The sequence below is a fragment of the Alosa sapidissima genome, chromosome 9 (assembly GCF_018492685.1).
Source record: "Alosa sapidissima isolate fAloSap1 chromosome 9, fAloSap1.pri, whole genome shotgun sequence".
Lineage (NCBI taxonomy): Eukaryota > Metazoa > Chordata > Actinopteri > Clupeiformes > Clupeidae > Alosa > Alosa sapidissima.
In genome coordinates, this window is record NC_055965.1 from 22,905,033 (window position 1) to 22,931,746 (window position 26,714).

The window sequence follows — 26,714 nt, forward strand, 5'->3', positions numbered from 1 at the left end:
AGGTGGTTAATTGATTAAAGACTACTTTTTCAATAATTTTGCCAATAAAAGGTAGATTGGATATGGGCCTGTAATTGTTTAGCATGGAGGCATCCAGGTTATTCTTCTTGAGAAGTGGCTTTACAACAGCTGTTTTCAGTGACTTAGGAAAAGTGCCAGACAGCAATGATACATTTACAATTTGAAGGACATCCGCCGCTATGAGGTGAAACAGTTTTGAAGAAATTGGTAGGCAGAGTGTCTAAGACACATGTGGAAGGGCTGAGATTCTGTACCGTTTTTTTCAAGTGTTTCGTAGTCTATCAATGCCTCTGTTTGTTGCTGGAAGTTCAGGTTGTTGAATTTGTAATTGAGCAGATATGTTGAGTCTGATTTTGTCAATTTTACCTTTAAAAAAAGATGAAAACTCATTGCATTTATTAGTTGAGAGAAGTTCAGGCGCTAATTGTGAGGGGGGATTTGTTAACTTATCAACAGTTGAAAATAGAATACGAGTGTTATTTGAACTTCTATTGATAATGTTAGAAAAGAAAGACTGTCTTGCTTTGCATATTTCAGAGTTATATGTGCGGAGCATCTCTTTATGGATTTCATAGTGGATCTGAAGTTTGTATTTACGCCATTTTCTTTCAGTCTTCCTACACTCTCTTTTTAGAAGTTTAACTGCTGGATTTTGCCTCCATGGTGCTTTCTGTTTGTCCTTAACTTTCTTGAATTGTAATGGAGCAATGTCATCCATACACTGTAAACCCGAATAAGTTCCCAGAACTCAAAAAAATTAAGGCAATCGATTGCCTTAATTGTTTTAAGTTGACTAACTTAAAAGTCCACATTTTCCAGAACTTAAAAGGTTGGATGAATTGCCACTTGTAGCTTTTGATAACAGTTAAATTAAAGTGCTCAATTTAGCTCAACTCAAATATTTGCAGTTAATATGACTTGCAATGTTCAGTTTAGGCAACTCAATTATTTGCAGTTAATATGACTTACAAGTTTCGAGTTTTCAAATCAACTGGAATAAGTTCACAGAACTAAAAAAAAATAAGGCAATCGATTGCCTTAATTGTTTTAAGTTGACTAACTTAAAAGCCCACATTTTCCAGAACTTAAAAGGTTGGATGACTTGCCACTTGTACCTTTTGATGAGATTTAAATTAACATGCTCATTTAGCTCAACTCAAATATTTACAGTTAATATAGAACTTAAAGAAAATAAGTTCACAACCACACCATTTTCATGTTGACTAAACACAATGTTTATTAGTTTGTGTTAACTTAGTCAAGTCAGTGAACATCTGCTATTGAACAGGATTTTCTTGCCTGCTCCCTTTTCACACTGCAATGTTAAAATGATATAGAAAAATAAATAATAAACATTTATAAATGAAAAATAGAAAACAATATATACTTTTTCAAAATGTGTTCTTCCTCACTTAACAGTATCAAGCATTATATTAAAGCGATGGTTCGGAGTAAAATTAGGTTAATTGCACAATAATACCCCCTAACCCTACCCCCGATAATACCCCCAAACCAAATAGTGTTTTTTAGCAATGGTCGAACATTCGTGTTAGGTCTAGTCGCTGATTAGGTTAGTACTGGCGTTAACGTAACGTGTATATCTGGTAAATTACCCCACTATTAATGCCTGGAATGTTACCACACTTCTTCAGTAGTACACCTGGGGTCCGTAAGTCATCATAAACCGAGGCATTGGAAAGTTCGTAAGTATATCAGATTTTATTAAAAATAGCACTGCCCTGATAGTTTCTTCTCTCTGCTACTGCTAGCTACCACTGCGCAGACACCACTTCCTCGTTTCAGAAAAAGTGAGTAAAAGCAGTGCACAACGGTAGCTAGCAGCAGAAGATCAGAAACTAGTAGGTAAGTGCTATTTTTAACAAAATGTGGTGTACTTACAAACTTTCCAATGCCTTGGTTCACAAGTACAGACCCTATGTGTACTACTGAAGAAGTGTGGTAACATTACAGGAATTATTAGTGGTGTAATTAAGCAGATAAACACGTTACGTTAGTGGCAACGTTTTTGACTGGTTGTCATGGTGCAATTAACCTAGGGTGAATTTTACTCCAAACCATCACTTTAATGAGAACCAATGCATATTGTGTTTTTTGGGCCTATTAGCTTAACACCTGTGCAGTAACTTAGTAGGCATTACAGTATGCAGACAAAAGGAAAACTGAACTAGTCTGGTAACCCTACAACCTTCTTTCAGTTGAGTTTCTACAACATCAAGTCATTCTTGAGGGTCTGCAACTTGGGTGACAGTTTGCCACCTTCTAGACCAAGTAAAATCTTTTGAATAAATTCAAAAGTGTTGGTCAGTGCTTTGGGATAGCTGAGGTGTAGTGCATAGATCAGTCCAAAGATTACCAGAAAGGCTTCGCCAAGTCTGGGGAGGCTGACCACGGCATCACTTTCAATGACGACAGAGACTCTCACAGGTTGGTAGTGAACTGGACTTTGGACTGCGTCATGGTCACTGATGACAGTAAGGAGGCCCACTGCAATACCATCAAGCTCTGGCTCATCAGACTCGTCCTTAATAAATGAAAGAGAGATACTTATCACACATGGAACAGAACAGATGACATACCATTTATCTTTCTTCAACCAAGTCCTGTTGAAATCAAGTAAGGGAGACCTGGGTCTCATTGTAACAGGTGAAAAACATAAGATCCATGTTCTGCACACATAAATTAGCCAAATTAACAGATAATCGAAGTGGTCTGAGAGACTGAAACCAAGCTAAAGGGCATTTGCAGGAAAATGTTTTACTTTACATCTTATTACTATCGTATTACTTTGAATACAACGCCAATGCAGTTTCTTCATAGTGAGGAGAAAGAAAACAGGCCACATACTAAAAATATATGGGTGGACTAAACAAAGGTAGGTCCTAAAACATGTTAGTATTTTGATGAACTGTCTACATAATACACAGTAGAATCTAGATTTTTTTTTTTTGTGATTAACTTTTTATTAGGTTTTTAGTAAACACAAAGATAAAACAAAAAACAAACAAACAAAACCGTCATCCTCATAACATGAAGTCAGGGAATAGTGGCCATGGGGATGGGGGGGGGGGGGGGGGGGTCATCCAGTGGGCCAGTAACCAAAGAAAATTGTTCAAGGAGGGGTGCAGATATAACTCAAGAGTCTCTAAGAAGTTCACACACAAAATGTTCCCAAGCATCCACAGTCTGGCTTTGCCCGATGGGCTCGAGCTGTGGAGAGTTCCAAGTTAGCCATGTATCTGACATTTATCATCCAGTTGCTGACTAAATTCAAGTTCTTATCATACCAGTAACTCAAAATTGTTTTTTAGCTGCTGTAAATGCACAAAAAAGCATCCTCCTGTAAATTATTTTAAAATGCAAGACTGTGTCATCATTTAACAAACATAAACATGGATCTGGGTCTATTGTACACAAGAGAATCTTACTCATAACTTTACACACATGAGCCCAGTAGAATCTAGATTGAGAGGGGCACTCATCTAGCAGCTGACAGGTGCTTCACAGTAGGACAGTGCTTGTAGGAAGAAAGAGCTAGAGCACACTACAAGCTTTATCTTTTATTTGGTGCAAACAAATAGGAAATGACTGACGTTAGATATTACAACATCTTCCTCAGAAGATTATGTAGTAACACCGTCAGTCATTTTCTATTTGCTTGCACAAAATAAAAGACTAAGCTGCAGTGTTTTCCAGCTCTTCCTTTCTGCTAACACAGTAGAATCTGTTAGTGACTTAGGAGACTCACTGTGCAGGTTCTGAAAAAATCAGAAACGTCCTCGCGCAGATACACAGGAAGGGCTCGGAGAGCCGTAGTGCGCTTGGTGAAGATGTCATGGATTTCCTGTTCATATAAAAACAGAGTTGTATATACAAAAGAGGTTACTGAACAAAGCTGTCCAATCAGAACATTATGTCCACCAAAACTCAGAACAGAAGCATTTGTCATTGTCAACATTAGCCCATTGTATTTCCTCTTAAACAATCTGCAAACTAGGTTAAATGTCTTAAAAAAACTGAACTTGTGCTTTAATGAAATGTGTAATTTATTTACCTGTTCATCGTGGATTTTTAAAATTTCAGTGAGAACATCTGCGGTCTTCCCAGTTTTTGATGCTTTCTGTCTGAATAAGGTCATCAGTCGAGGAAGATGGCGGTCAAGCTCAGAATAGAATGTGTTGGGCAGGTTCTGATTCGTAATCCGCTGGAACTCTGCATACAACTACATTGAAATAACAGTAGGAGAATACAGCAACACAGGAGTTTAATTTCACAAATCTAGCAGACATTTATACAGAAGAAAACTGTGGCAAAATGAGTAAGAATCACAATTTTAAGTGAGAGAGCTGATCCACATTACCTCAGATTCTATTTTGAGAGCAGGCCAGAGGTTCATGAGCTCGTTCACTGGTGGGCAGGACATCACTATGGTCTGTCGGCGTAGGGGAAATGTGGTCTCCATCATCTTTCTAATGAGGGGCAGGTCCTTCTCAGTCTTCTTGACTTCCTCAACAATTGTCTGCCTCAACTCCTCAAGGCTTGAAGGATCCTTTCCTTGGGCAAAGTTGGGTAGGAAGTTCACTTCTGCTCGCTTGGGTCTTTTAATGTTGGAATGTGAAGGTTCATTTTCAGGATTACTTCTACTTCTTCTTCCAGCATTAACGGTGACCTCCTGACATCCAGCACGCCTCATCTTGTTCCTGTAATTGCCCATTTTGAACTTGAGGCTGTATTTCCATCCATTCCAGCCACTCTCAGATCCTGCTTCCTTCAGGCAGGGATGTTTGGCTACAAGAGCCTCAGCAGCCATTGTGATGTCTTTATCACTTGCGTAAGCCTTAAAACCATATATAGTAGATGCAAGCTTTTCTAAAATGTCATGCTTTAGGTCTCTTGTCACTTTAAGGGGTGTGTGGTTCTTCTCATATTCCGCATTCCCATCTCTAAGTTTCAGCTCAACATCAAAAGCAAAGGTGGGAACTGGAAAAGGTCCCGTAGGCCACCTGCTGAGACGCTCTGGAGAGGACACATCTGAAAGCAGAATAGTAGATGCAATAGAACTGGAGTCTTGTGAAAGTGAAATGTGCACAACTGCTTTTTGTGGCAATTCCTCAATGTCTTTCAGGGATGTAAGTTTTCCATCGAAGTCTGGATCTTCATAAAGTAAATCAAAGTCAAGGTCAATGTCCAGCTGTTCTTTTAGAATATTGATCAGTGCATCAACAGAGGCTGGTCGTGAGTTGAGTTTTAATTTTCTAGCCTGGTCTGGCTCAACAACACGTAGAATCATTGGTTCAGGGGATGCAGCTGCCATTGTGCTACTGAGAAGACAAAATCAGGTTGTTACAGAATACCATATGGACACCTGTTTAAATTACTATAGAGACTTTTAGATTTTTTTTTTCTTAGCCAGTTAATACATGGATCCAGGATACTATGCATCCTGATAAAGTCACTTCGGCCTCTGGAATTAAAATAACCCCACACCATCACCTATCCATCACCATACCTAGAGATTGGCATGGTTTTAGTTCAGTTAGCCTATTAGCTGGTTTGATTTGCATTGAGAAACCATAATTGGCAAGCTGAAAAGAACCATGCCAATCTTTAGGTTTGGTTATGGATAGGTGATGGTGTGGGGTTATTTTAATTCCAGAGGCCTAGGTGACTATCAGGATGCATAGTATCCTGGATCCATGTATTAACTGGCTAAGAAAAAAGAAAAATCTAAAAGTCTCTAAGGCAGAGAGTGAATAAAGACACAATAACTGATACATAAAATAACCATTATTACCTTAGTTCTGTCTCACTTGAATGAACCGTTTGAGGGTTAGCAGCAGCGAGCCGTCTATCTTGTATGCTGGAAGAGGGACTATCATTCAGACCAGACTGCAGGTGGATCGACAGGCTTGTGTTTGCAGTTGTCACCTCATAGGACCGTAGATGTTCTACATACCAGGAGTCATAATCACAACAGAGAAAAGATACATTGTGATTTACAAGGAAGATCTGTTCTATTTTGCAAAATGTTGACAGTCCACCGCTGACTCCTACAGACAGAAACATTCCACAGACATAGTCTGTGCCATCAACAGTCACATTTGATGTCTTGTAGATTGTATCACTAGTTGTTTGTTCTCTAATGTGCACTTGAGCAACCTCTGGTAGAGCTGAAACCAGAACAGATTCAATGCTGGAGTTTTTGGCCTGAAAAATGATGGTGCAGCAAGATGATATGCCATACGTTTTGCTTTCTGAGATGACTGAACACATCTGCTTGAGAAAAGGTTTGCTGAAATGTGTATAAAGGGCATTTAAATACCACAGGCCCTTGACTCTGCTCTGTGGGACCGATAGGCTGTGTGATATCTTGACAAATGAGTACTCAATGCAAGTGTCAGAAATGTACATATGCAATCCGCGTAGAGACATGGAAGAGGGCTGATTGTAGAGTAGTGGCTATGCTGCAGCCTGTAGTGTCTAAATAACTCTATTTTGGAAGTGAAAGAAGCTGTGCACAACTTACAGTTCCAGATCATTCTTGGACCAGCAACCTAAAAGGCAAAGAACAAGTTTAGAATTTTAAAATGCTTATACTTACTACATAATATAACCACATATTACCTTACAAAAACTGCTTGCATGTTTGTTTTACACGGACGCAGCACTAGTTAACTCTAGTTCTGTTAACAGCAATCTAGCTAGATGCTCACTGCACCAACTCACTCAGAATTTAAAAACTAACGTCCATAGAAGCTACGAAAAAATGTGAACGTGCAGTGTAGGAACTCAGTTCAGCATGCTCGTCAATGCTATTTTAATATTGGACCTTAGCGGTACACTATTGAACGTTTCTATCGACAAAAAAAACTATTACATATGAGGTGTCTGACAGCACATTAGCGCTCGGAATGAGCGCGTGGCTAGATTCATCCGTCGTCAAATTATTTTGAGTCTGGTGGTGCTAGCCCACTCTGGTAGTGCTAGTTGTGCTGCTAGAGTGTGTAATTTGTCGAATTTCCCCATGGGTTACAATAAAGTATGTATCTATCTATCTCCATCTAACTTTTAGTGGGCCACATACAGACTCAAGCTAAATGTCAACTGCCGACCACTCCATTAACGTTAGTGCTCATGCTAGCAGCAACCTCTCATCTGTTTGGCAGGAGAGTTGCATCGTCTCGCGCTAGTGGTCGTGCTAAGTAACTTTGAGAAGGTCTACGTTCTCTGAGACAAACACGTTAACAATAAAATAAGTAAAAGTAAACTAATTCAACACTTTCATTCAAAACTTACAGTAAGTGGCAAGTGTAATGATGCAGACTACTCCACGAAGGCGGTGACTTCCTGCTGAGGCTTTCTGTTGGCTTTTGTTTGTTTGAAGTTGCTTCCCGCCCGCTGGGCTCGACCAAACGGCTGAATTCCGGGGGGCGGGGGGAATGTCTCTGATTTTAAACGTTACTCTTTTCTGATTTTAAACGTTACTCTTTCCAATTGCGGCCCACCAAAACCATGTTACTAGTTTTTTTTAAAGGTTCTTCCTTTAGTGCATGTAAACTTCTAGGTACCCACTGATTAGTTTTTCCACAAAAAGTCTAATGCATTTCAGATGAAACTGTTTTAATATGATTGCGATTTCTTTGTGATCGATTTTACTTATTTGGCGAAGCACTTCGACATTTTACTGTAGGCTATTTGAGCATGTAGGCTACTATATCTGATATATATGTGCTTTTTTAAAAAAGTTATGTTTTAAAGTTCTGCTTACTTTTACACATCATACATTTAATCAAAAAGGTTTAGTTGAACTAGGCTACTCACAAAAGTGGAACATGAAATTACTTATTTCTATTAGGCTAAGTTGTAGGCCTACTTAAATTGCTTTTTTTAAGTTATACTTATTTTACTCAAAATAGTTCCACTTAATCAAAAATGATCACTTAAAATGACTCAAAAAGGAAGAATATGTAATTGCTTATTCCTCTTAAGTTGTACGTAACTAATGTTTTTAAGTTATACTTACTTTTACTCAAAATAGTTCCATTTAATCAAAAATGATCAGTTAAGTTTACTCAAAAAGGAAGAATATGTAATTACTTATTCCTCTTAAGTTGTACTTAAGTAATGTTTTTAAGTTATACTTACATAAAACACAAAACAGTTGAATTTAATCAAAAAATATTAGTTAAAATAACTTAAAATGGAAGAACAAGTTACACCAACTTGACATAATTAAGTTAGTAGAACTTTGTCTAAAACTTTGAGTATGCACTACTTAATATATTTCATTACTTTGGACGTTCGGGTTTACAGTGTAATGTTTGCCATTTTTGCATTAAAGTGATCAAATAAGTCTTCAGAGTCTGACAGTTGACTTGACTTTAGTGAAAGTGCTTGCTCAAAGAGAGCACTTGTCTGATCATTTATGATTCTCCTTTTTACCATCATAGCTGTGTTTTGAGTGTGTGGGGACATAGACACATCAAAGAACACGCAAAAATGATCAGATAAGGCCAGGTCTTTAACAGCTGTAGAGACATCGAGACCCTTTGTGATAACAAGGTCGAGGGTATGGCCGAGAGAGTGTGTTGGCCCCTGTACATGCTGTGTTAGGGAGAAAGTATCGATTAGTGCAATGAATTCCTTGGCATAATTGTTTTCAGGATTATCCACATGCAAGTTTAGATCCCCTGATATAATAAGACAGTCATACTCTATGCAAACAACTGATAGCAGTTCACCTAGCTTTTCAAGAAAAACTTTAGCTGAATGTTTTGGAGGCCTGTAAATTGTCAGTAATAAAATCTGAGGAGAAGACTTAATGCATGCACACAGATATTCAAATGAAGTAAAGTCACCGAATGACGACTGATTGCACTGAAAAGACGTCTTGAAAATTGTGGCTATCCCCCCACCTCTTTTATTTGCTCTGGTAGCACTCAAAAAACTGAAGTTTGGGGGAGCTGATTCGATGAGAGTAGCAGCACTGTTTGCTTGATCTAACCATGTCTCAGTTAAAAGTAAAAAATCAAGGTTGTGTGTGCAAATTAGATCATGAATTAAGAATGATTTGTTTGAAAGAGATCTGATATTTAGGAGTGCTAGTTTTGTTAGTTTAAGTGTTGGGGAAATATGATCCATGGGGGAAATCTGAGGTTGATTTGGTACGGGTAGGAGATTGGACTGGTTTACCCTATAAGCTCGATGCATTTGTGTTCTATTTCTTGTCAATACAGGAATAGAGAATGTCATGGGCTTACTGGGTCCCGGCATGTTCTCAAAACTACTGTCAGTACCATTTATATTGCAGGGACCCTGAGAATATCATGCAATACAGTCATCATATAATTGTCCCCTGCTGCTGCCATCTGTATTTTCCACTGCACATTCCATGCTATATGCCGTCTGAGAAAATGAACTAAGAGGTTGCTGCTGCTTAAGAGATCCTTCTAAACGGGGAGGGGGAGGGCGAGGGGGTGGAGGTGCCCTTCGCTTCTTTGGTGCTAATGATCTTGGGCTAGTAAAACTCTGCATGGCTACTGGTAGCAGTCTCTCCATTCTTGCAGGGAACATCATGTGCTTGGGTGGGGATGGTGATGGGTATTCAGGGGATCCTGTGGAGTTTGAGTGGGTGGTGGGATGAAGGGGTGGGGATGGGGATGGGAGATTAGGGGGGTTTGTGTGGCCTGGGGAGTTTGATTGGGTGGGGACGTGATTGGGTGTGGGTGGTGATGGGAAATCAAGGAGGTTGGGGTTGAAAATTGATCCAGAGTCTCCATCTGCCTGCTGAGGTTCTGGGAAGTTTGTTGCAGATGCTCCGCTTTCAGCATGTATTCCAGTAGTGTATTCCATGTTGTGTCTTTGTGGTGACAAGGAGACGACGGAGGTGGGGAGGGGTATTGGTACTGGTGTTAAAACATGACCCTTCCTTTCTGATATCCTCTCAGCAGCTTTGATAGGTGCTACCTCCTCATGCTCATCACATCCATTTGTTTGCTGAGATTCCAGGGAGTTTGACGCCAGTGATTGACTTTGAGTCATTTTAGCAGCACCCATCTTATCTTGTCCAGTGGACATGGCTTGGCATTGTTGAGCTGGTTGTTTATGTTTCTCCAAGGTCTGCATTTCAGTGGAGGCTAGCGGGTGGTTATCAGAGGGCCCCACAGCAGGGGAGGTTGGGCATATCTCTGTTTCAGCCTGTGCAGAGTGTTTTGGTTTAGCTGAGTTGTTGATGTCATCCGCTTGTTCTGTCTGTATGGCCACTGAGCGCTTATCAGAGGCTCGGCTCAAGGTTGGCAGAAAAAATGTTGGGTGCAGGAGAGAGAGGTGATAGTATTCGGTTAAGATCTTGGCCCCAGTCCAACTCAGCTCTGTGCTATTTGGTCTGAAGTATTCCCTGTGATTCCAAAAAAGGTTAAAATTGTCAATAAAATTCATCCCAACTGAAAAGCATGTTTTTGCGAGCCAGGTGTTTAAACTGAATAGTCTGGAAAATACAAAGCTTCCCTCTGCTGGGAGTGGGCCACTGATGAAAATTTGTATTCCAAGCTCATATAGGGCAGAGAAAAGTTCCTTGAAATCTTCTTTGACATACAGCTGTTCTCTGTAGATGTCATTTGCTCCAACATGCACAATGATGCGCTTGATAGTTGCATATTTTGACACCAGTTCTGCAAGCTTGTTTTTTGTGTCAGACACTGAAGCATTTGGGAAACAACATACAATCATCCTTTCCCCATTTATATGTCTCACAGCAAAGTCACCTAGAACGAGGGTTGTGGGATGAATAGGGGTCGAGTGCTGCTTCTTGTCTGTGCCCATCTTTCTTTTGTTGTGGTTTGATCGCTGCCTGCTTTGGGTCTGTTCCCTGGAAAATTCCTCTCTCACGTCCCGGAGGCATTCAAATCTGTTCCATAGTGTTAGGGGCTGTGGGCTTCCCTTAGGACCACAAGCCCTGTAGTAGCTTGCTGATCTGTCTGTATTTCTGATACGAGGCCTGAAGTTAACATCTGAATTTACTGGTGTTGAGGTAATTACAGTTCTTGTATTACGTTTTTTGTTTTTTGGTCTGGCACCTTGCCTGTGCCAAGGCTCTGTACTCACATTTCCCTTTGTGAGGTCGATGCATTCATCTGCTCTATTAGCAGTGATATTAGACTGCTGGGTTACATTCTCTGCATTTCCAGTAGTTGCTGTACTCACTTCATGAGATGCCTCTCGTAGTTCATCTGTCGTTGATGGAAGGGCATGCATCTTTGATTCCAAAGTAGAAATCCTCTGTTCTAGCTCAGTACATTTTCGGCATGATCTCCTGGGTCTCTGGCCGGAGGAGCGCATTTTGTTTTAATCCAACTTCAAGGTGAATTGCCGTTCAGTTTTTGCTCGTTGACTTGGCTGGCTCATTTAAAGTAAAAAAACTAACCACTAAAGTTTCAGATTTAAATGTACTGGTTTCACTGTCTTTGCTAAACTAGCTTGTAAATGAAATAAAAGAGTGGAAATTGCTAAAAGGATAGGTGAAGCAGGAGCAGTGTGAAATGCTTCCTACTCGCTTGAGTAGGAGTTGAGAAAAGTCAAGATGTTGATGTCATTTTGATATCATTCAATATCAAGCTTCAATGTCAAATAAATATAAATGCGACAAACATTGATGTCAAAATTACATCAGCATTTATTGACATATATTTTGATTATTTGTGCAGAATACAAGTACAAAGACAACAAAATGCAGTTTGTGTCTAACTAGAAGTGCAAAAAAGCAGAAAAGTGATATACAAAGTATAGACAGGTGGTGCATAGACAGGACAAGACATATAGTGCCGTGTAGACAGTAGTATACAGTTGGTTTATAGAAAGTGGTTTAATATAAAATAGATAGATAGATAGATAGATAGATAGATAGATAGATAGATAGATAGATAGATAGATAGATAGATAGATACTTTATTGATCCCCAAAGGGAAATTCAAGGGTCTCCGTAGCATACAGACATCACACACAACATGCACTTACAGCAGAAATGGTAAACATAAGTATAAACATATAACTAAACTCCACTGTACAATAAAGACAGTAGAAGATAACAAGGATAATAAAACTAAATACACTATATAAATTAAATTAAGAAAGTCCAATGTGCTTGAGGGTGATCAAGCATAAGACGCTTGTAGTGACCGGGCCGGGACTGGTAAGGTGCCAAATATGTGCAGTGTATTAGTAGTTATCTTATAAGGGCAGAATAAATATGGCTAAAATATGAACAATGTATGACATGTACAATGTAGTAACGAGTAATGGAATGTTGGAGAACACAGAGATCCAGTTGAATGGAGAGAGACAGAGAAAAGGTTCCTTTTAACAGGGTTCCTACACATTTTCTATTTCAAAATCCCATACTTTTTCCATCCTTTAATTTACAAACTTCTTGGTACATTTTTCTGACCATTCTTGACAATGCTACTCCAAAACCAAACGTTTGTCTCAGCATCCAGGAATCGTTGAGCACCTACATTTGTGCTTTAACATTGATGGTGTGCCACTTTTTAAATCCTCCAACTTCCAAATGTGGCCCATACTCTGCAACTTTCACAACTTTGCTCCTTTCATTGTGGCCATCTACTGTGGAGTTGCTAAACCAAATTCAGTGGAATTGGTCCATAGGCACCCGATATTGTTTAATTTTCCGATTGAGATATCCACGCTCTGGCTATTCTAAATGCAAAAATGCATCAGGGACTTATGACAACTGTAACTAACAAACTAGATCCTAATAGAAAGCTGTTAGCTTCCCTAAGCTACAGGTAGGCTTATAAGGTAGGCCTATTTACAACATAAATTGTCAATAGGCTATGCTGGCGACACAAATAAAATCTCCAATGGCTTACGCCTTACAGTATCAAGCGGACTTAAACTGCCATATTGTGGCGAAAAGTGACTTTCTCCAGGAGTTGCAGCAGTTACAGCAAGATGGCATTGTTCATGGAGGCAAAGCACTTCAACTGTCTGTGAACTGTCTCCTGCCAGGGCATTCTTTAAGTGCATTAAGAACCACAACAGTTACCATTCTTGTGAGTGATGCACTATCAGAGGCACCTATGACGGAAGGTTTGTTCTTGGGGCCAAAGAGCCAGGTGCGGTTCCAAGGACTGAAGACTGTTTTGTTTAGGCCAGCTCTGCTGCCACTCTGCCTCCACCGCACTGCTGCCACCTGTGGACAAGGAGGAGAGTTATACAACAAAATTAGTTATTAGTTGTTAGTGGCAGCACTAGTATAAAACCTCTAAAAACAATCACAAATAGGGCAGTTCATCACAGTTCAACAATTGCCCGTTGTGGAACGTTGTGTTGTGATTTTGTTGAAGTGGAACGTAGCTGAAGTGGACCCTTTCCCCACACATTATAAATAAATTCCTAAGTTTGTTTCACTGCAACCTCTGCGTCTGACTGCTTTGTTCCAATTGGTTGACCCACTATTCTGCCTCGCGCGGCCACATAACATACAAAAACTTTCCCCAAGAGAAAAATCCTCAGAACGTGCGCACCTTCTCCCCAAGGCCTGGGTCATGGAGTCTCCGCTGCAGAGGACATCCATCATTCACAACTCCTGCCTGGCGACACTTAGTCTCTGTGCATTTTTCAGAGCTGTACCCAGCAGGACTTGTGAATAAAAGGCCACAAGCGGCCACTTCTCATCTCAGACCGTTCTCCGCTGGTTTTTGTTCAGAGTGCTTTTCAGAGTGCTTTTCAGAGTTTAAAAGTTAGAGTTAAAAGTTAGTGATTTTTTTCCACGACATCCTCTTCCACAAAGATTATTCCATCCTACAAACGTGTTTTCTCTCAAACCTCAGAAGCTCCTCTGTTGAAAGTTGCTGCATCACTTGGTGAGTGAGGACTGAAGTTGACTTAGGCTACTGTAACGGTCGCTTCAAAATCCCCTCCCCCAAAAACATTTGAGTGACGTGTTACTGTTTAGACCTTTTTCTACATAAATGTCCCAAGGGTAAGCCTACATGTTGCTATGCTTGGGGCTAAAGTTATTTTTAACCAATATGTTTTTAAGAGTGTAAGAAGATAAAAAAGTAAAATACAGTAGTTTACTTTAGTATTTACAGTACTACAGTGGCTATATTGTGTTTTTTTTTTTTTTTTTTTTTTTACAGTAATGTTTTGACTACTGTGACTTCTACAGTAACACTCAGACTACTGTGATTTTATCATGTGGACACGGGTTTACTGTAAAATTTACAACAGTCTATTGTAAAACAGACCCGGCGGCAGACAAAAATTCACGGACGGGCATTACACCTTTTCAGGGGGGGCACGGGAACTTAAATTGATCACAGTAATTTAAGCTCACACTTGACAAAACATTCTAATATGAAAATGTAAATGCAATTGTTGTAAAATGGTGCAGCTCCTTTAAGAGGGCCCAGTACGCAGGGATGGAGAGGGAGAAAGCGAGAGGGGATATGTGTGAACTGAGACGAGTGTGGAAAAAGTAGACGTGCTGTTGAGACTGGAGCGAGTCATATTCAAAATAATGCAAAAATAAATCCGCAGATAGGCTAAAACCAAAATCCTCGTTCATTTGCTAACCACTTTCAGATAGAGTGTTAGGAAATTAGAATTAAAATTAGTTTTGGTGAGTGGTTGTTTTGACCATTATGCACTGGCCAGTTGTCCCCGCCCCACTAATCCCATCTAAAAGTCAAATAAAATAAAATAAAAGTTAAAAAGAAGAGATAAAAGAGAGGAGTTATAAAAAAGACACAGAGTGGTTTAAAACTTTAATTTAATTTTTCATTAAAACCTTTTGGGTGTAATGTTTTGAAGTTTTAAAATCCACAATCTCTCTGCTCTTTTCCTCTGTAAAACGGTCCAGCCTGGGTTCCCTTCAAGGCCACAGACCCTCAAATGTGTGATGTCGTGCGTCTGAAAGTGTGTGACGAGGTAAGTGTTGAGTGTATTTTTGTGTATGTTGTGCAGATGTTGTTTGAGGCTTGTGCGTAGTGTATGTCCAGTTTCCCCAATGTACAGCATGTGCCAGTAAGTGCAGGTGATAGCATAAACTAAATTGGGAGTGTCTAATTAATGGGTGCAGAACAGTGACTATGGATATTGGTGATAAATAAGTGAGGGGTGAAATATAGGTTTTCTTTAGGGGGTGGGGGTTGTAAGTAACGGGTGACGGTTGTGCGTATGAGGAGGTCTTTGAGGTTTTTATTGCGTCTATATGCGGAGATGAGTGTGTGGTGTTGGAAGGTGGGGTGTGTTGTTTGGAATTCAGTATAATGTTGTTTCAGTGTGTGTGTTGTAGGTGTTGTATGCCGTGTGCATAGGTGCCAATAAGGGGCAGGAGATGGGGTGGGTCAGGGTTGGGATTAGGAAGAGGGTTGGGGTTAGGGTTAGGAAAAGGGTTGGGTTTAGGGTTAGGAAGAGGATTGGGGTTAGGGTTAGGAAAAGGGGTGTGGTTAGGGTTAGGAAAAGGGTTGGGATTAGGATCAGGGTTGGGGTCCGGGTTGGGGTTAAGAGGAAGGTCTGGTGTGGGTGATGGGCAAGTGTTTGGAGTGTATGAGTGAGTGGGAGCAAGGCCGGCCAGAGTCGAGTGTTTGATGTGGCGGAGGAAACGTTTAGAATAATGCCTCTTACGGAGGGCTTGAAAGAGTTGTTGTATGGCATGGTGAAGGTCTGTGGGGAAGGAGCAGATGCGATGAAACCGGATGATTTGGGATTTAACTATGGATCTAAACGTGTGTTTGGGGTGATTACTGTGCTTGTGCAAAAGTGAGTGAGTGTCTGTGGGTTTAAAATAAACTTTGGAACTAAGATTTATGTGTAGGTGAAATGGGGGTGAAAAAGATGGTGGTGTCTAGAAAATTAATCTGGTGAGGGTCAATTGTGGCCTTAAGTGAGATGGATGGGTGATGTGAGTTTAAGGTGTCTAAAAAAGTGTTGAAATCCTGTAGGGGGTGTGGCCAAGCTCCAATGATGTCATCCAGAAAACGAAAGTAAAAAGTGGGTTGAAGGGGGCACTTGGCTAGGGCGGCCTGCTCCCACTCACTCATGTAGATGTTGGCGTAGGAAGGTGCAAAGCGTTGACCCATGGCAGTCCCGTGTACTTGTAAGTAAAGTTTATTGTCAAAGTTAAAATCATTGTGAGTGAGACAGATTTCTAAAAGTTGCAGGAGGATGGTGTCCGGTCTGTGGGGGTCTGGGTATTTTTGAAAGGTGTTTTGAACTGCTTGTAATCCGGCGGGGGTGTTGATATTGGTGTAAAGGCTATCTACGTCTAAAGTGACTTCCCATGGGTCGAAGCCTAGAGAGGAAGTGGTATGTATCCTTGAGGTAGGAAGGGTGTCTGTTGGAAAGGGGGTTAAGATAGGAGTCAATATAGATGGAAATGTTGTATGTGGTGCTGTTGCAGTCTGACACAATGGGATGACCAGGAGGAACCTGAGAGGGAACTGTCCAAGTGTGTGGGGGTTTGTGCATTTTGGGGAGGAGATAAAATTGTCGTGGTCGGGGGTGGTCCCGGTAAAAATATACTTTGTTTATGGTTAATGAAGTGTTGTTGATAAAGTGAGGTGACTAACCGGTGGATTTCAGACTGTGCTGCGGGTTGGGTGGACTGTGCTATGGATGTATAAAACTGGGTGTTGTTGAGCTGTCTGTGTGCTTCAGTGAGGTAGTGATGGGTGTCCATGATAACAATTTTGGAACCCTTGTCCGCCGGTTTGATGACTATATTTTTATTGTTTGTGAGTTGTGAAATGGCCTGTTTTTCTGCTAGTGTGAGGTTGCTGGTGGTGGGGGGAGGGAGGTGTCTGAGAAAGGAATTGAGTCCTCTGGAGTTCCTCCCGGTCCATGCGAGTGGTGTGTGGAATGAATGTAAGCCCCCTTTCCAACAGAGAGCGTTGTGGGGAAGTGGGTTGGAAAAGGGTGGAAAGGTTCATGATTAAATCATGAGGGAGGGTGGGAGTGGGTGGAGGGGGTGAGTGTGCAGGAGGGGGGGTGGGGGTGGGAGTTGGGGGGGCCAGGGTTATGGGTGGAGTTATTGAAAATGTAAATATTGGCACCAATGTGTAAAGATTGTATGAGTTGTATGGGGTGTCCAGTGTATGTTATCTTGGGTGGTGTGGAAGGTGTCTGGGGGGATAGTGGGGATGTGGGGGAAGTGGGAAGTTATAAAGTTCACTGTAAAAAGTTTCTGTAAATTTACACCCAGATTCCAACATTATTCACCTGTTTCCTTCAATAAACAGGACTTTCCAGTCATTAGTAAGACAAATGTGTAAAATCAGGCTCCAACACTGTTATTTACCACGCCCGTAATGTTTATTCTGGAACACACGTACTTCCCGTTATCTATTAACGTTACCTTCGAGCTGGTGATGGGAAGCTGTCTGATGAGAGAAGACGATACGTTGGAATCATACCCAAACCCATCAACACAATAAGGTGAGTTTATCTGTCATCTTTGACCAGAAATACAACGTTTGAAAGCACACTGGTCATGTTTATACAAGTTGTATAATACAACATCTCTGAATGTTACCCTGCTGAAACGAAGTTAGTAGCAGTGCTATTCAGCTAGCCAAACCCACGCTTTCGCCATGCGTTATCGTTATCACTTGTTGATAGTTTAACTCGCGTGATTTACTGCTATAACACTGTTTGCTAGCTAAGTCTGCTTAGCATCATCAGTTTAATAAACCAGTGGCCAAATAAACAATATGGCACAAACGGATCAGTGTAGTGTGACTACTGCTTTCAGTGTTTACTTGTATGCATGGATTTCGCCCGTGCTGGTAATTACTAAAAGTTGTGTTAAGTCCTTCAGTTGACAGTTTAGAAAGCTAATGCTAGTTAGTAGCCTAGCTAGCTTTCCATAGCAGAGGTGGTTGCATGACACGTGTATGGTATTCCTCCTGAGTTCATTTGAGCTAGCGGCATGCAACAGGAAGATGTTTACATGTCATATATGTGGGCATCAGTCCACTGCGTCTATTTATGTGAGCCATACCTAAATTCATGACAATATACCCAATATAGACCTTCCATGCTGTGTTCCAGATTGCCAAATTAAAGAGACATGCAGGTCTTGAATTTCCCCTGGGGATCAATAAAGTATCTATCTATCTATCTATCTAGGTCTTTAGACACACATATATAGAAACCATAAACAATGTGGTTTTGATAAGACAGACCATTTCAAAAGCAAGCACCCTCACTTTGCACACACATACACACATTCCTCACACAAACATCTTATCACACCCGCCTCATCACTTTTAATCATTCAACGGCAGACACACATACACACACACACACACACACCTTTCATACTCACCTTGCAGACAACTCACATTCACTCACTCCTTACACACACACACACACACAACACACTCACAGAGATTACATTCACTTTCTCACTCACACACACACACACATGAAGAGTTGTTCAGTGCCTTTCTTTTCTTTTGCTAAGGGATGTGCGACTGTAGCTGATGTTGAGTCTTCCAAGCCTACCTGTGACGCCTCGCCTGATATTACTAGGTATGTTTGTTTTCATTCACTAGAGTAATAATGATCAACATATACATATTTAAATCAACTTTTGAACACTAAATGTTTTTTTTTTTTTTCTGTATTGAATTTTGTTTGGACAAAATCCTAAAAGGAATCTAATCATAGTTGACATGTGGATCTATATCTTAAATTTAATATGATAAATTCTTTTTTTCAGGTGAACGACAAGGTAATCATCAAAAGTGGATGGTCAGCATTGAATCCTTAATCGTTTGTGAAGGGTCCAACCTCGCCACATTTCTAACAGGGATTGCGACATGTTTCTCCACCTTCTATATTCTGAATCTGCAATATCAGGAGGAGGCAGCGTGCACCCTTGAATTCTTCCAGAGGTAAGTTCATGTCACACTTTCGAACCAGAGTTTGTTTTATGTGTGGTATGTATTGGGGGGGTTGTGTAGTAGTCTACTATGTAGTTATAAGCACTACTATGCAGGATTACACCCTCTGAAGAGAGCAATCATGCATAGTACTGCTGTAATAACCACATAACACTATACTTCTACTTTATACAACTGATTAAATCAAATATAAATGCAGTTACAGTAAGTAATAAATGTCAGTTAATTTCATTGTGAGAAAGTGTGTTAACGTTACAAATTCACATCCGATTCATTCACTTTGGCACAATTTTCCTCTACATGAATCCTAGTGTACCCTATCAGTTTTTGTAACTCTCTCTCTCTCTCTCACAGAAAAAGGCCCAGAAGAAGCCTAAGAACAATCACTAATAAGTAAAGTGAATGTTACTTGATTTCTCATGAATGTTACTTGATTCCCTCCCTGATTATCATTTATACTCATCTCTTACTTTAAATTCTTCTGGACATAATCTGTCAGTTTATTCATTCTCACATGTACACAAGGCCAATGCGATGCAATGATATTGATAATTGATAAATATCTGTGATGATTATTCTGTATCTTATTTGATTTTGAAATAGTACTACTTTAGATAACATGTCTACATTTTACATACATATGTGATACACAAGCCTAATGCGATGTTTTTATTTTCCATGATAATTCTTTTGTACCTTATTTCCGATTTTTGAAATACAACTAGATCACGTGTCTACATTTTACATTCATACGTGATACACGAGCCTAATGCGATGTTTTTGTTTTTCATGTTAATTCTTCTGTACCTTATTCCTTGTTTTTTGAAATACGATTTTCAAAATACTACTAGATAGCGTGTCTACATTTTAAACGGGCCTAATGCAATGTATCTGTTTTCCATTGTAATTCCTCTGTATCCTATTACCTGTTCTTTGAAATCCGATTTTCAAAATACTACTATGTATCTACATTTTACATTCATACATGATACACGAGCCTAATGCGATGTTTTTATTTTCCATGATAATTCTTCTGTGTCTTATTCCCTGATCCTGAAATACGATTATAGTCAGTCTACATGTTCCTGAATTACTATTTACTATTATCTTGCTTCATGTCCCTTCATCTTTCAAAGATTACTTTACTGTTAGACTGTCAAGTAAGTGCTGTGAAATAAAATATCTGTTAAACTACAAATAAGTAACTGATGTGAAAAAATTGATTTTTATCTTTAAAATGTTGATTTGAGAGTGGATGAACTCAATATATGGAACTTGTTTCCTGTAATTGTAAAAAATTAAAGACCTGTTGTGTAACTAACGTGAAGATCACATTTTTTTCTTGTTACCCAACATGAAAATGATGTTATATACTTAACAGGAATTTAATGTTATGGTAGTCTGCCGTTAAACAACGGGAAGCTCCTGGAAGTCCTGCCAGTTGTTTCCTGTTAATTTACAGGAAATTAATGTTGTTATTTTACATTAACTTAATGTTAAACCAGGGCACCGTTAAATAACAGGAACTTCCTGGAAACTCTGCTGCCAGTTGATTCCTGTTTTTTTACGGGAAATTTTCTTACAGTGTTGTTAATGTGAGTGAGATTGGCCTGCTGTTGGGTTGTGAGGCGGGGTGAAAAGTTAATGAGGGGAATGTGTATGATTGCATCGGGGAAAACTGTAGAAGCATGTTTGTAGAGGATGAGGAACTGTCTGATGCTGGTGTTTTTGGGGTCGTGGTCCTTGTTGTTGAGGCCCACTGACAAGACCACCGACTTCACTTGGGGAAGGGGGGTGGTTTTCTGTAAGAGTTTGGCAAAGTGGTAGGTGGTGGCTCCAGGGTAACTGTCAATTTGTATATCGGGATGGGTGAAGGGGGGAATCCTGTTGAGATTGGAATCTCCTATGAAAACTAGTGGTTTGTGTATTGAAATTGACCATTCTTCCAGTTTGTTTCTGAGGGCACGGTGGTAAGTGGGGTGGAAGAGGTGTGTAGTGGGTAGTGTGGGTTGTAAGAGGAGGTTGGAGATGGTGTGGAAGGGATAGGAGGGCTGGGTGTCTCCGGCGGTCCCACAGCTTTTGATGGAGAGGGCTCAGCTGCGGTTGTGACAAATCGTTTGACTTGATGAGTCCGCCCTTTCGTCATCGCCCTCTCCAGCTGCGGAGGCGCCGGAGTCTCCCTCTCCTCCTCTGGTGGGTGCTGTGGGGACAAGGAAACTATATTATCGAGGGTGTGTACTACTAAGTGGTTGGGGGGTTGTGTATGTGTTGGCCTGGGTGTGTGTGGTGGTGGGGGTAGTGTTTGTTTCAGGTTGGCTGTGTGCTGTGTGGTGAAACTGTGTTGTGACTCTCAATGTGGGACGCTGGGGTAGTGGTTCTGCTGTATGTGCTTGTGATATTATGTAGGGGGAAAGGTGTGTGGTTGTGTTAGCAAGAGTGCAGGGAGGTGTAGAGTGTAGTGTAGTGTGTGTGTGTGTCAACTGTCTGTGTTGTATGTGTGTGAGTCTGTAAGTTGGTGGGTCCTGGTGGTGTGTTGTGATTGTGTATGGATGGAAGTGGGAGGGGAAGTGGAAGTAGGGTTGGGAAGTGTTTGAGCTAACGTGTCTGTGGTTGTGTGTGATGGTGAAGTTGTGGATGAAAGTGGTGGAAAATCAGAGAGGCATGTTAAATTAGGTGGGGGGGGGGGTATGGGACGGAGGGGGTATGGGCAAAGGGGCGGGAGTAGGGGGGTTGAGGGCCAGGTGAACTGTGGGAAGAGTGGAGTCGGTGAATCTTTTCTGGTACCTCTTCCTGGCCCAGCCACACGCTATTTGAAAAGCTGTGTTGTTAAAAGGTGCTGAAGGTGTAGTAAAGTTTAAAATGTGTGAGGTGTAGTGGTCGTGTAAATGTGTGAGGTGTAGTGGTTGTGTAAATTTGTGAGGTGTAGTGGTTGTGTAAATTTGTGAGGTGTAGTGGTTGTGTAAATTTGTGAGGTGTAGTGGTTGTGTAAATTTGTGAGGTGTAGTGGTTGTGTAAATTTGTGAGGTGTAGTGGTTGTGTAAATTTGTGAGGTGTAGTGGTTGTGTAAATTTGTGAGGTGTAGTGGTTGTGTAAAATCTGCATGTTCTGCTCCACCCACTGTGTTGTGTTGTGTTGTGTTGTTTCTGAGTAATTCTAGTGTCTGGGGTGTGGGGGCAGCTGGTTTGATAAATTCTGTGAGTTTGGTGACCTGTCTGTGCATGCCTGTGGGGAAAGTGTGTGTGTGTCCAGAGCTGTATGTGTAATCTGTTTGTGATGTGTGACTTGGATTAATTTAAAGTAATGTTTGGCTTGCTGGCGTGTGAGGGGATCTGGTTCGTGTCTGAGAGTGTTTGTGTATATGTCTGGTGGTGGAGTAGGGTGTGTGCGTGTGTGTGAAGAGGGGGGTCTAGTGGAGGTTAAGGTGGATGCATATGTGTGTGTATGTGTGGGCCTAGGGGGTCTATGTGTGTGAATGTATCTGGTGTTGGGTGGGGGCATAGGTAGGAGAGGACGTGTTATGTGAAGGTAGGAATGGGTAGGGTATTGTAAGGGAAAGCCTCTATGTGTGGGGTTGGAAATTGCATTTCTGTAAGTGTGAGGGGGGGGTGGGTAGGAGTGCGGTAGGTCTAGGATGGGGTTGGGGTCTAAGGGGGGATGTCTAGGAGTGGGTCTAGCTAAGTGTTTGGGAGGGGGAACCGTGGCAGACATGATATGTTATGGGTGGATGGAGACAAAACATGCAGTAAAAAAACAAAGAAATAATTAAAATAGATTAAAGATAGAAGTAAAATATAAGAAGTGTAGATGTATGTGGGGTAGGGATTAGGAGAGAAAGAAAGAAGAGTGTGTTTGTGTGTGTGTGTGTGTGTGGTGTATGGTTAAAGAGTGGGGAAGGGAGGAAGTTAAAGTGAGTGGTGGAATAAAAGAAAAAAGAAAAAGTAAAGAAAGGGGCTATGACTGTAAGGTTAGGCTAATCCATGGGGGGTATATGAGACTAAAGTAAATGTGTGTAGTTATAGGTATACAGGTGGACAGAAATAGAAGGGGCAAAGAAAAGGTGTGGGTAAAATGACTTGTATAAAAAGGGAAGGGCAAATAAAATAGTTTTAATTAAAAGAGAAGGACTAAAATGTGAAGGGGATAGCTAAAATGTAAGAAAACAAAGAGTCAAAACAGGCTTAAACAAGATTAAAAGGGGATAGCTGTGGGGAAATCTTACCTCAGTAAAAGCAGTAGTCCAAGTAAAAAGGCTCACCTAAGCGGTTAGGTGAGCCTCAGAGTCCAGTAGAAACTTTATTGCACAGCCAGTGGTAATGAATCCTTGTGTTAAGGTTGGAAAAACCTGTCCGGATGAGTTTATGGAGAAGGGTGAAGTTGATGATCCAGTGGTGAAGTCCTTGGTGGTTTGTAGAGAGAATATTGTCCATTTTATTTGCTACTTGCTATATTGACAAACTTATAATAGACGTATAGGCTATGCCTACATTTTTAATTAGTGTTCAAAATCAATCCATGGGATTGGGGAAGTGGGGTTGGTGCAGCCAGCCAAGCTCGTCCAGGGCGGGCACAGATGACTTCCAGGACGGGCCCGGCCCCCCAAACCCCCCCCATGACGCCGGGACTGCTGAAAAAATCATATACAGTAATGGTACTGTGAAATCCACAGTAAATAACTGTAGATTTCACAGCCATTTTTTACAGTGTGCCTCTGAGTTTGTGTGTGTGTGTGAGTGACATGCTTGAGGCTGGCCCCACCCTCCTTTACTCATCCCAAGACCTGTTCAGCTGGTTTGAAAACACAGACAGGTGACTCCTACAAAATATGATCTCTCTCTCTCTCTGGCCTGTTTCTCACAAGTGCAAAAGCCAAGAAAGTTGAGTGACCGGGACATGCTGTGTCCAAGAGAGAACGGCTCATGTTTATTTATTTAATTTGTTTATTTGTTTGCTACTCCCCGACTTCACTACTCCAATTGGACGTGAGCAGGCATGTATCTTTTGGCAAGTAGCTTCAGACGGCCCTGGCTCCTGGTCGTGGTCCTGGGGGTCGTCCATCTGGTCGTGGTCTTGCTCCACGTCCTGTGCCACATGGAAATCAAGTCGTTTCTGCCATTTTTCAACACCGCTTCGCTCAAAGTCACCAGCCTGCCGTCAGACTGGAGTATGTATGACGCAAACTCAGCGACGGAAATGGACAAACACAACGTGTCGGGGGCGGCAGAGGGCCAAATCTCAGGGTTGTCGATTTGTCCGAAATATCCTCCACATTTGGGTAAGTCTTTAGAAAGCAACTTGAAATGTAGCCTATAGGTTTAACAAGCTGCAAATTCATACTGGGTGCAGCAAAAATCACAGCTATCCACAAGTTTTTTACATCCCATGTCTACTTATAGTGATTTTCGTTGGATAGCCTACACATTGCGCACTTAATAGCCTACAGCCTGTCCAAATAGCATTTAAGGATCATTATTTGTGGAGCCTAAAGTGAATCCTTACTCAATATTGATTCACATTGTTTATTATCACATTACAGCCTAGGACAGCCTAGACACAGGGCAAACTTCTACCACCATTCCCAAAATGTTATCCCAACCAATAAAATAAATTTGTGCCTATAACAAGAGTAGGTGAAGCGCTTTCTCAAACAACTTCTTTTCCTCTGAGGGAATGTCCAATCTTCATCAACGACATACTGTGTTGTACCTTACCTTGTCTCCATCTGTAACGTGGAATCTAATTGGCTAATTCTAGCTGGTGCCAGAAACGAGCATGGTATTTCATGGTACCCATTAAACGCCATTTTCATGAAGATGGCTCCGGTTAATTTCAAACTTATGCTTTTACTTATTTTTATATGATGTTCTCTGATGATTTTGTTATTATTTTTATATGATGTTCTCTGATGACGTAAAGCACATTGAGTTGCCTTAGGAAATGCACTACAAATGAAGCAGCCTTGCCTTGCCAAACAAAGGAACCTTCGGGCAACAAAAAACAATTACCAGCAGAGCAGCCTTTGTGAGCTAAGAAAATGAACTCGTTTGGTAAAAAAAATGAAAAAACTGGTGGCATATTTGATTAATGTTTGTCAGTGCAAACTTATTTGTAATAAAAGAAACTAAAGAGTATTGGTGTAGCAGCTTTGTTTTAATAAATGTTTTTCTCTCTCCCTCTCTCTCTTCCTCCTTTACACACTCTCTCCCTCTCTCTCTTCCTCCTTTACACACTCTCTCCCTCTTTCTTTCTCCGTCATTTACTCTCTCTTTCTCCCTCCTTTACACACACGCACACACACTCTTTCTCCCTCCTTTTAAACACACTCTCATTCACTCTCTTTCTCCCTCCTTTACACACACACTCTCTCTCTCCATCTCTTTGCTAGTTGGTCGGATGAACATAAATTTCACACAACCAATAAGTTTAGAGATGGTGCAGAAAGTCAACTCTGAGGTCGTGGAAGGGGGTCGCTGGTGGCCCAGAGACTGCATTGCCCGGCAGAAGGTAGCAGTCATCATCCCCTTCAGACACCGTGAGTTCCACCTCAAGTACTGGCTCCACTACCTCCATCCCATCCTGCAGAGACAGCAGCTGGACTATGGCATCTATGTCATCAATCAGGTAATGAGCTAGGTGTTTTATCTCCGTGTTTCTCAAAGTGTGGTCCGCAAGCTATCCCAAGTGGTCCGCGAGCAGATGTAGTAAAATATAATATAGATGAGTTGTTTGCCATATTGAACCAACTTGTATGTAAATCCAAACAGTTCTGCAACACTGCCTATGTAAGCTACGCCAGTTTAAATCATATGAATCCTGACACAATAAGCAAGGTTCAAAGACAATAAACAAGGTGGTTCAGCGAGTAGGCCTATTGTGTACTGATGCGCTGATACTGCTGAAGTAGGTCTACTGGTTTTTATTTTAGCTAGGTGGTCCGTGAGGTTTTTTTTTTTTTTTTTTTTTTTTTTTTTTTATTGGTTAAGTGGTCCTTGGTCTGAAAAAGTTTGAGAAACACTGTTTTATCTAACGTTTATCTAGCTTTGTGTCACTCTGAAAAAATAAATGGTTCCTCAGACGGATGCCATACACTCTAAAAAATGCTGGGTTATTTTCTCAACCCAAACGCTGGGTTGAAACTGTTGGGTCATTGTGTGGGGTTGTTTTACTCATTTTGGGTTATTTTCTGTAACCCAGCTTGTTGGGTTGATAGTTTAGGACAGCGCCCCTCCTCTCCCCCACCTGACGTGAGTACACTACCCAGCACCAGGGTAACTTTAACACAGCTGCATAGTTACTGTATTTGAGAGTTGGGAGGAAATCGTTATTCTTTCAACCGTCCATGCAGTCCAGCAGCTGTCAACATGCAGTGGAAATCAGGTGATTTCTGAAGGTATGTATCTGCTTTTAACTTTTTTTTTTTTTATTCAGACGGATTTTAAAAGTCCACCCAGAGACACCCTTCGTGATGTGAATGGATATTCTGCCTGCCAATTTCGTTCTGCCTCAAGCGCGTTAAGAAATGAGTCATTCAAGCCAGCTAACATTACAATTACTGCTCATGTTAAATCTACACAAAGACAGACTCTTAAAAACATAGTTCTGTGTTCGAACTGCTGAATAGAAACAAAACAAACTTTTACAACAAACTAAAATTGGCATACCAACAGTTGGCTAGGTTAACGTTAGCATACGGTTGGTATGCTAACGTTAATTAAATATAATTTGTGGTAGTGCAGCAGTGTCAGCTAA

The 26,714-nt window shown here is 40.9% G+C and overlaps 2 protein-coding genes and 1 long non-coding RNA gene across 4 annotated transcripts in view; 2 read left to right on the forward strand and 1 right to left on the reverse strand.

Annotated features, from left to right (window-relative positions):
- Nucleotides 1-353: 353 nt before the first annotated feature.
- LOC121719680 lies at nt 354-20,289 on the forward strand. The gene is made up of 6 exons (XR_006034281.1): nt 354-366; nt 7,297-7,301; nt 17,229-17,496; nt 18,527-18,594; nt 18,785-18,959; nt 19,323-20,289. It is a non-coding gene; the product is annotated as an uncharacterized LOC121719680 (long non-coding RNA).
- Nucleotides 1,233-8,005, reverse strand: LOC121719429. 2 transcript variants are annotated; one of them, XM_042105057.1, is made up of 7 exons: nt 7,336-8,001; nt 6,566-6,593; nt 5,834-5,987; nt 4,400-5,360; nt 4,094-4,261; nt 3,788-3,883; nt 1,233-2,563 (listed from the first exon to the last, which is right to left on the reverse strand). In XM_042105057.1, the coding sequence occupies exons 4-7, from the start codon at nt 5,351-5,353 to the stop codon at nt 2,246-2,248; spliced, it is 1,536 nt and encodes a 511-aa protein (XP_041960991.1). In that variant the 5' UTR covers nt 5,354-5,360; nt 5,834-5,987; nt 6,566-6,593; nt 7,336-8,001; the 3' UTR covers nt 1,233-2,245. The 2 variants fall into 2 exon arrangements, with proteins under 2 accessions (XP_041960991.1, XP_041960990.1); XM_042105056.1 differs by having other exon boundaries at nt 5,834-6,593; nt 7,336-8,005.
- A 3,529-nt stretch (nt 20,290-23,818) lies between the features above and the next one.
- The window catches only part of LOC121719528 (beta-1,4-galactosyltransferase 1-like), a 31,114-nt gene continuing 28,218 nt past the window's right edge, over nt 23,819-26,714 (forward strand). Inside the window, exons 1-2 of the mRNA XM_042105249.1 lie at nt 23,819-24,240; nt 25,351-25,586. Of these exons, the coding sequence (XP_041961183.1) occupies nt 23,958-24,240; nt 25,351-25,586 (519 nt within the window). The 5' untranslated portion in view covers nt 23,819-23,957. The remainder of the gene's footprint in view (nt 24,241-25,350; nt 25,587-26,714) is intronic.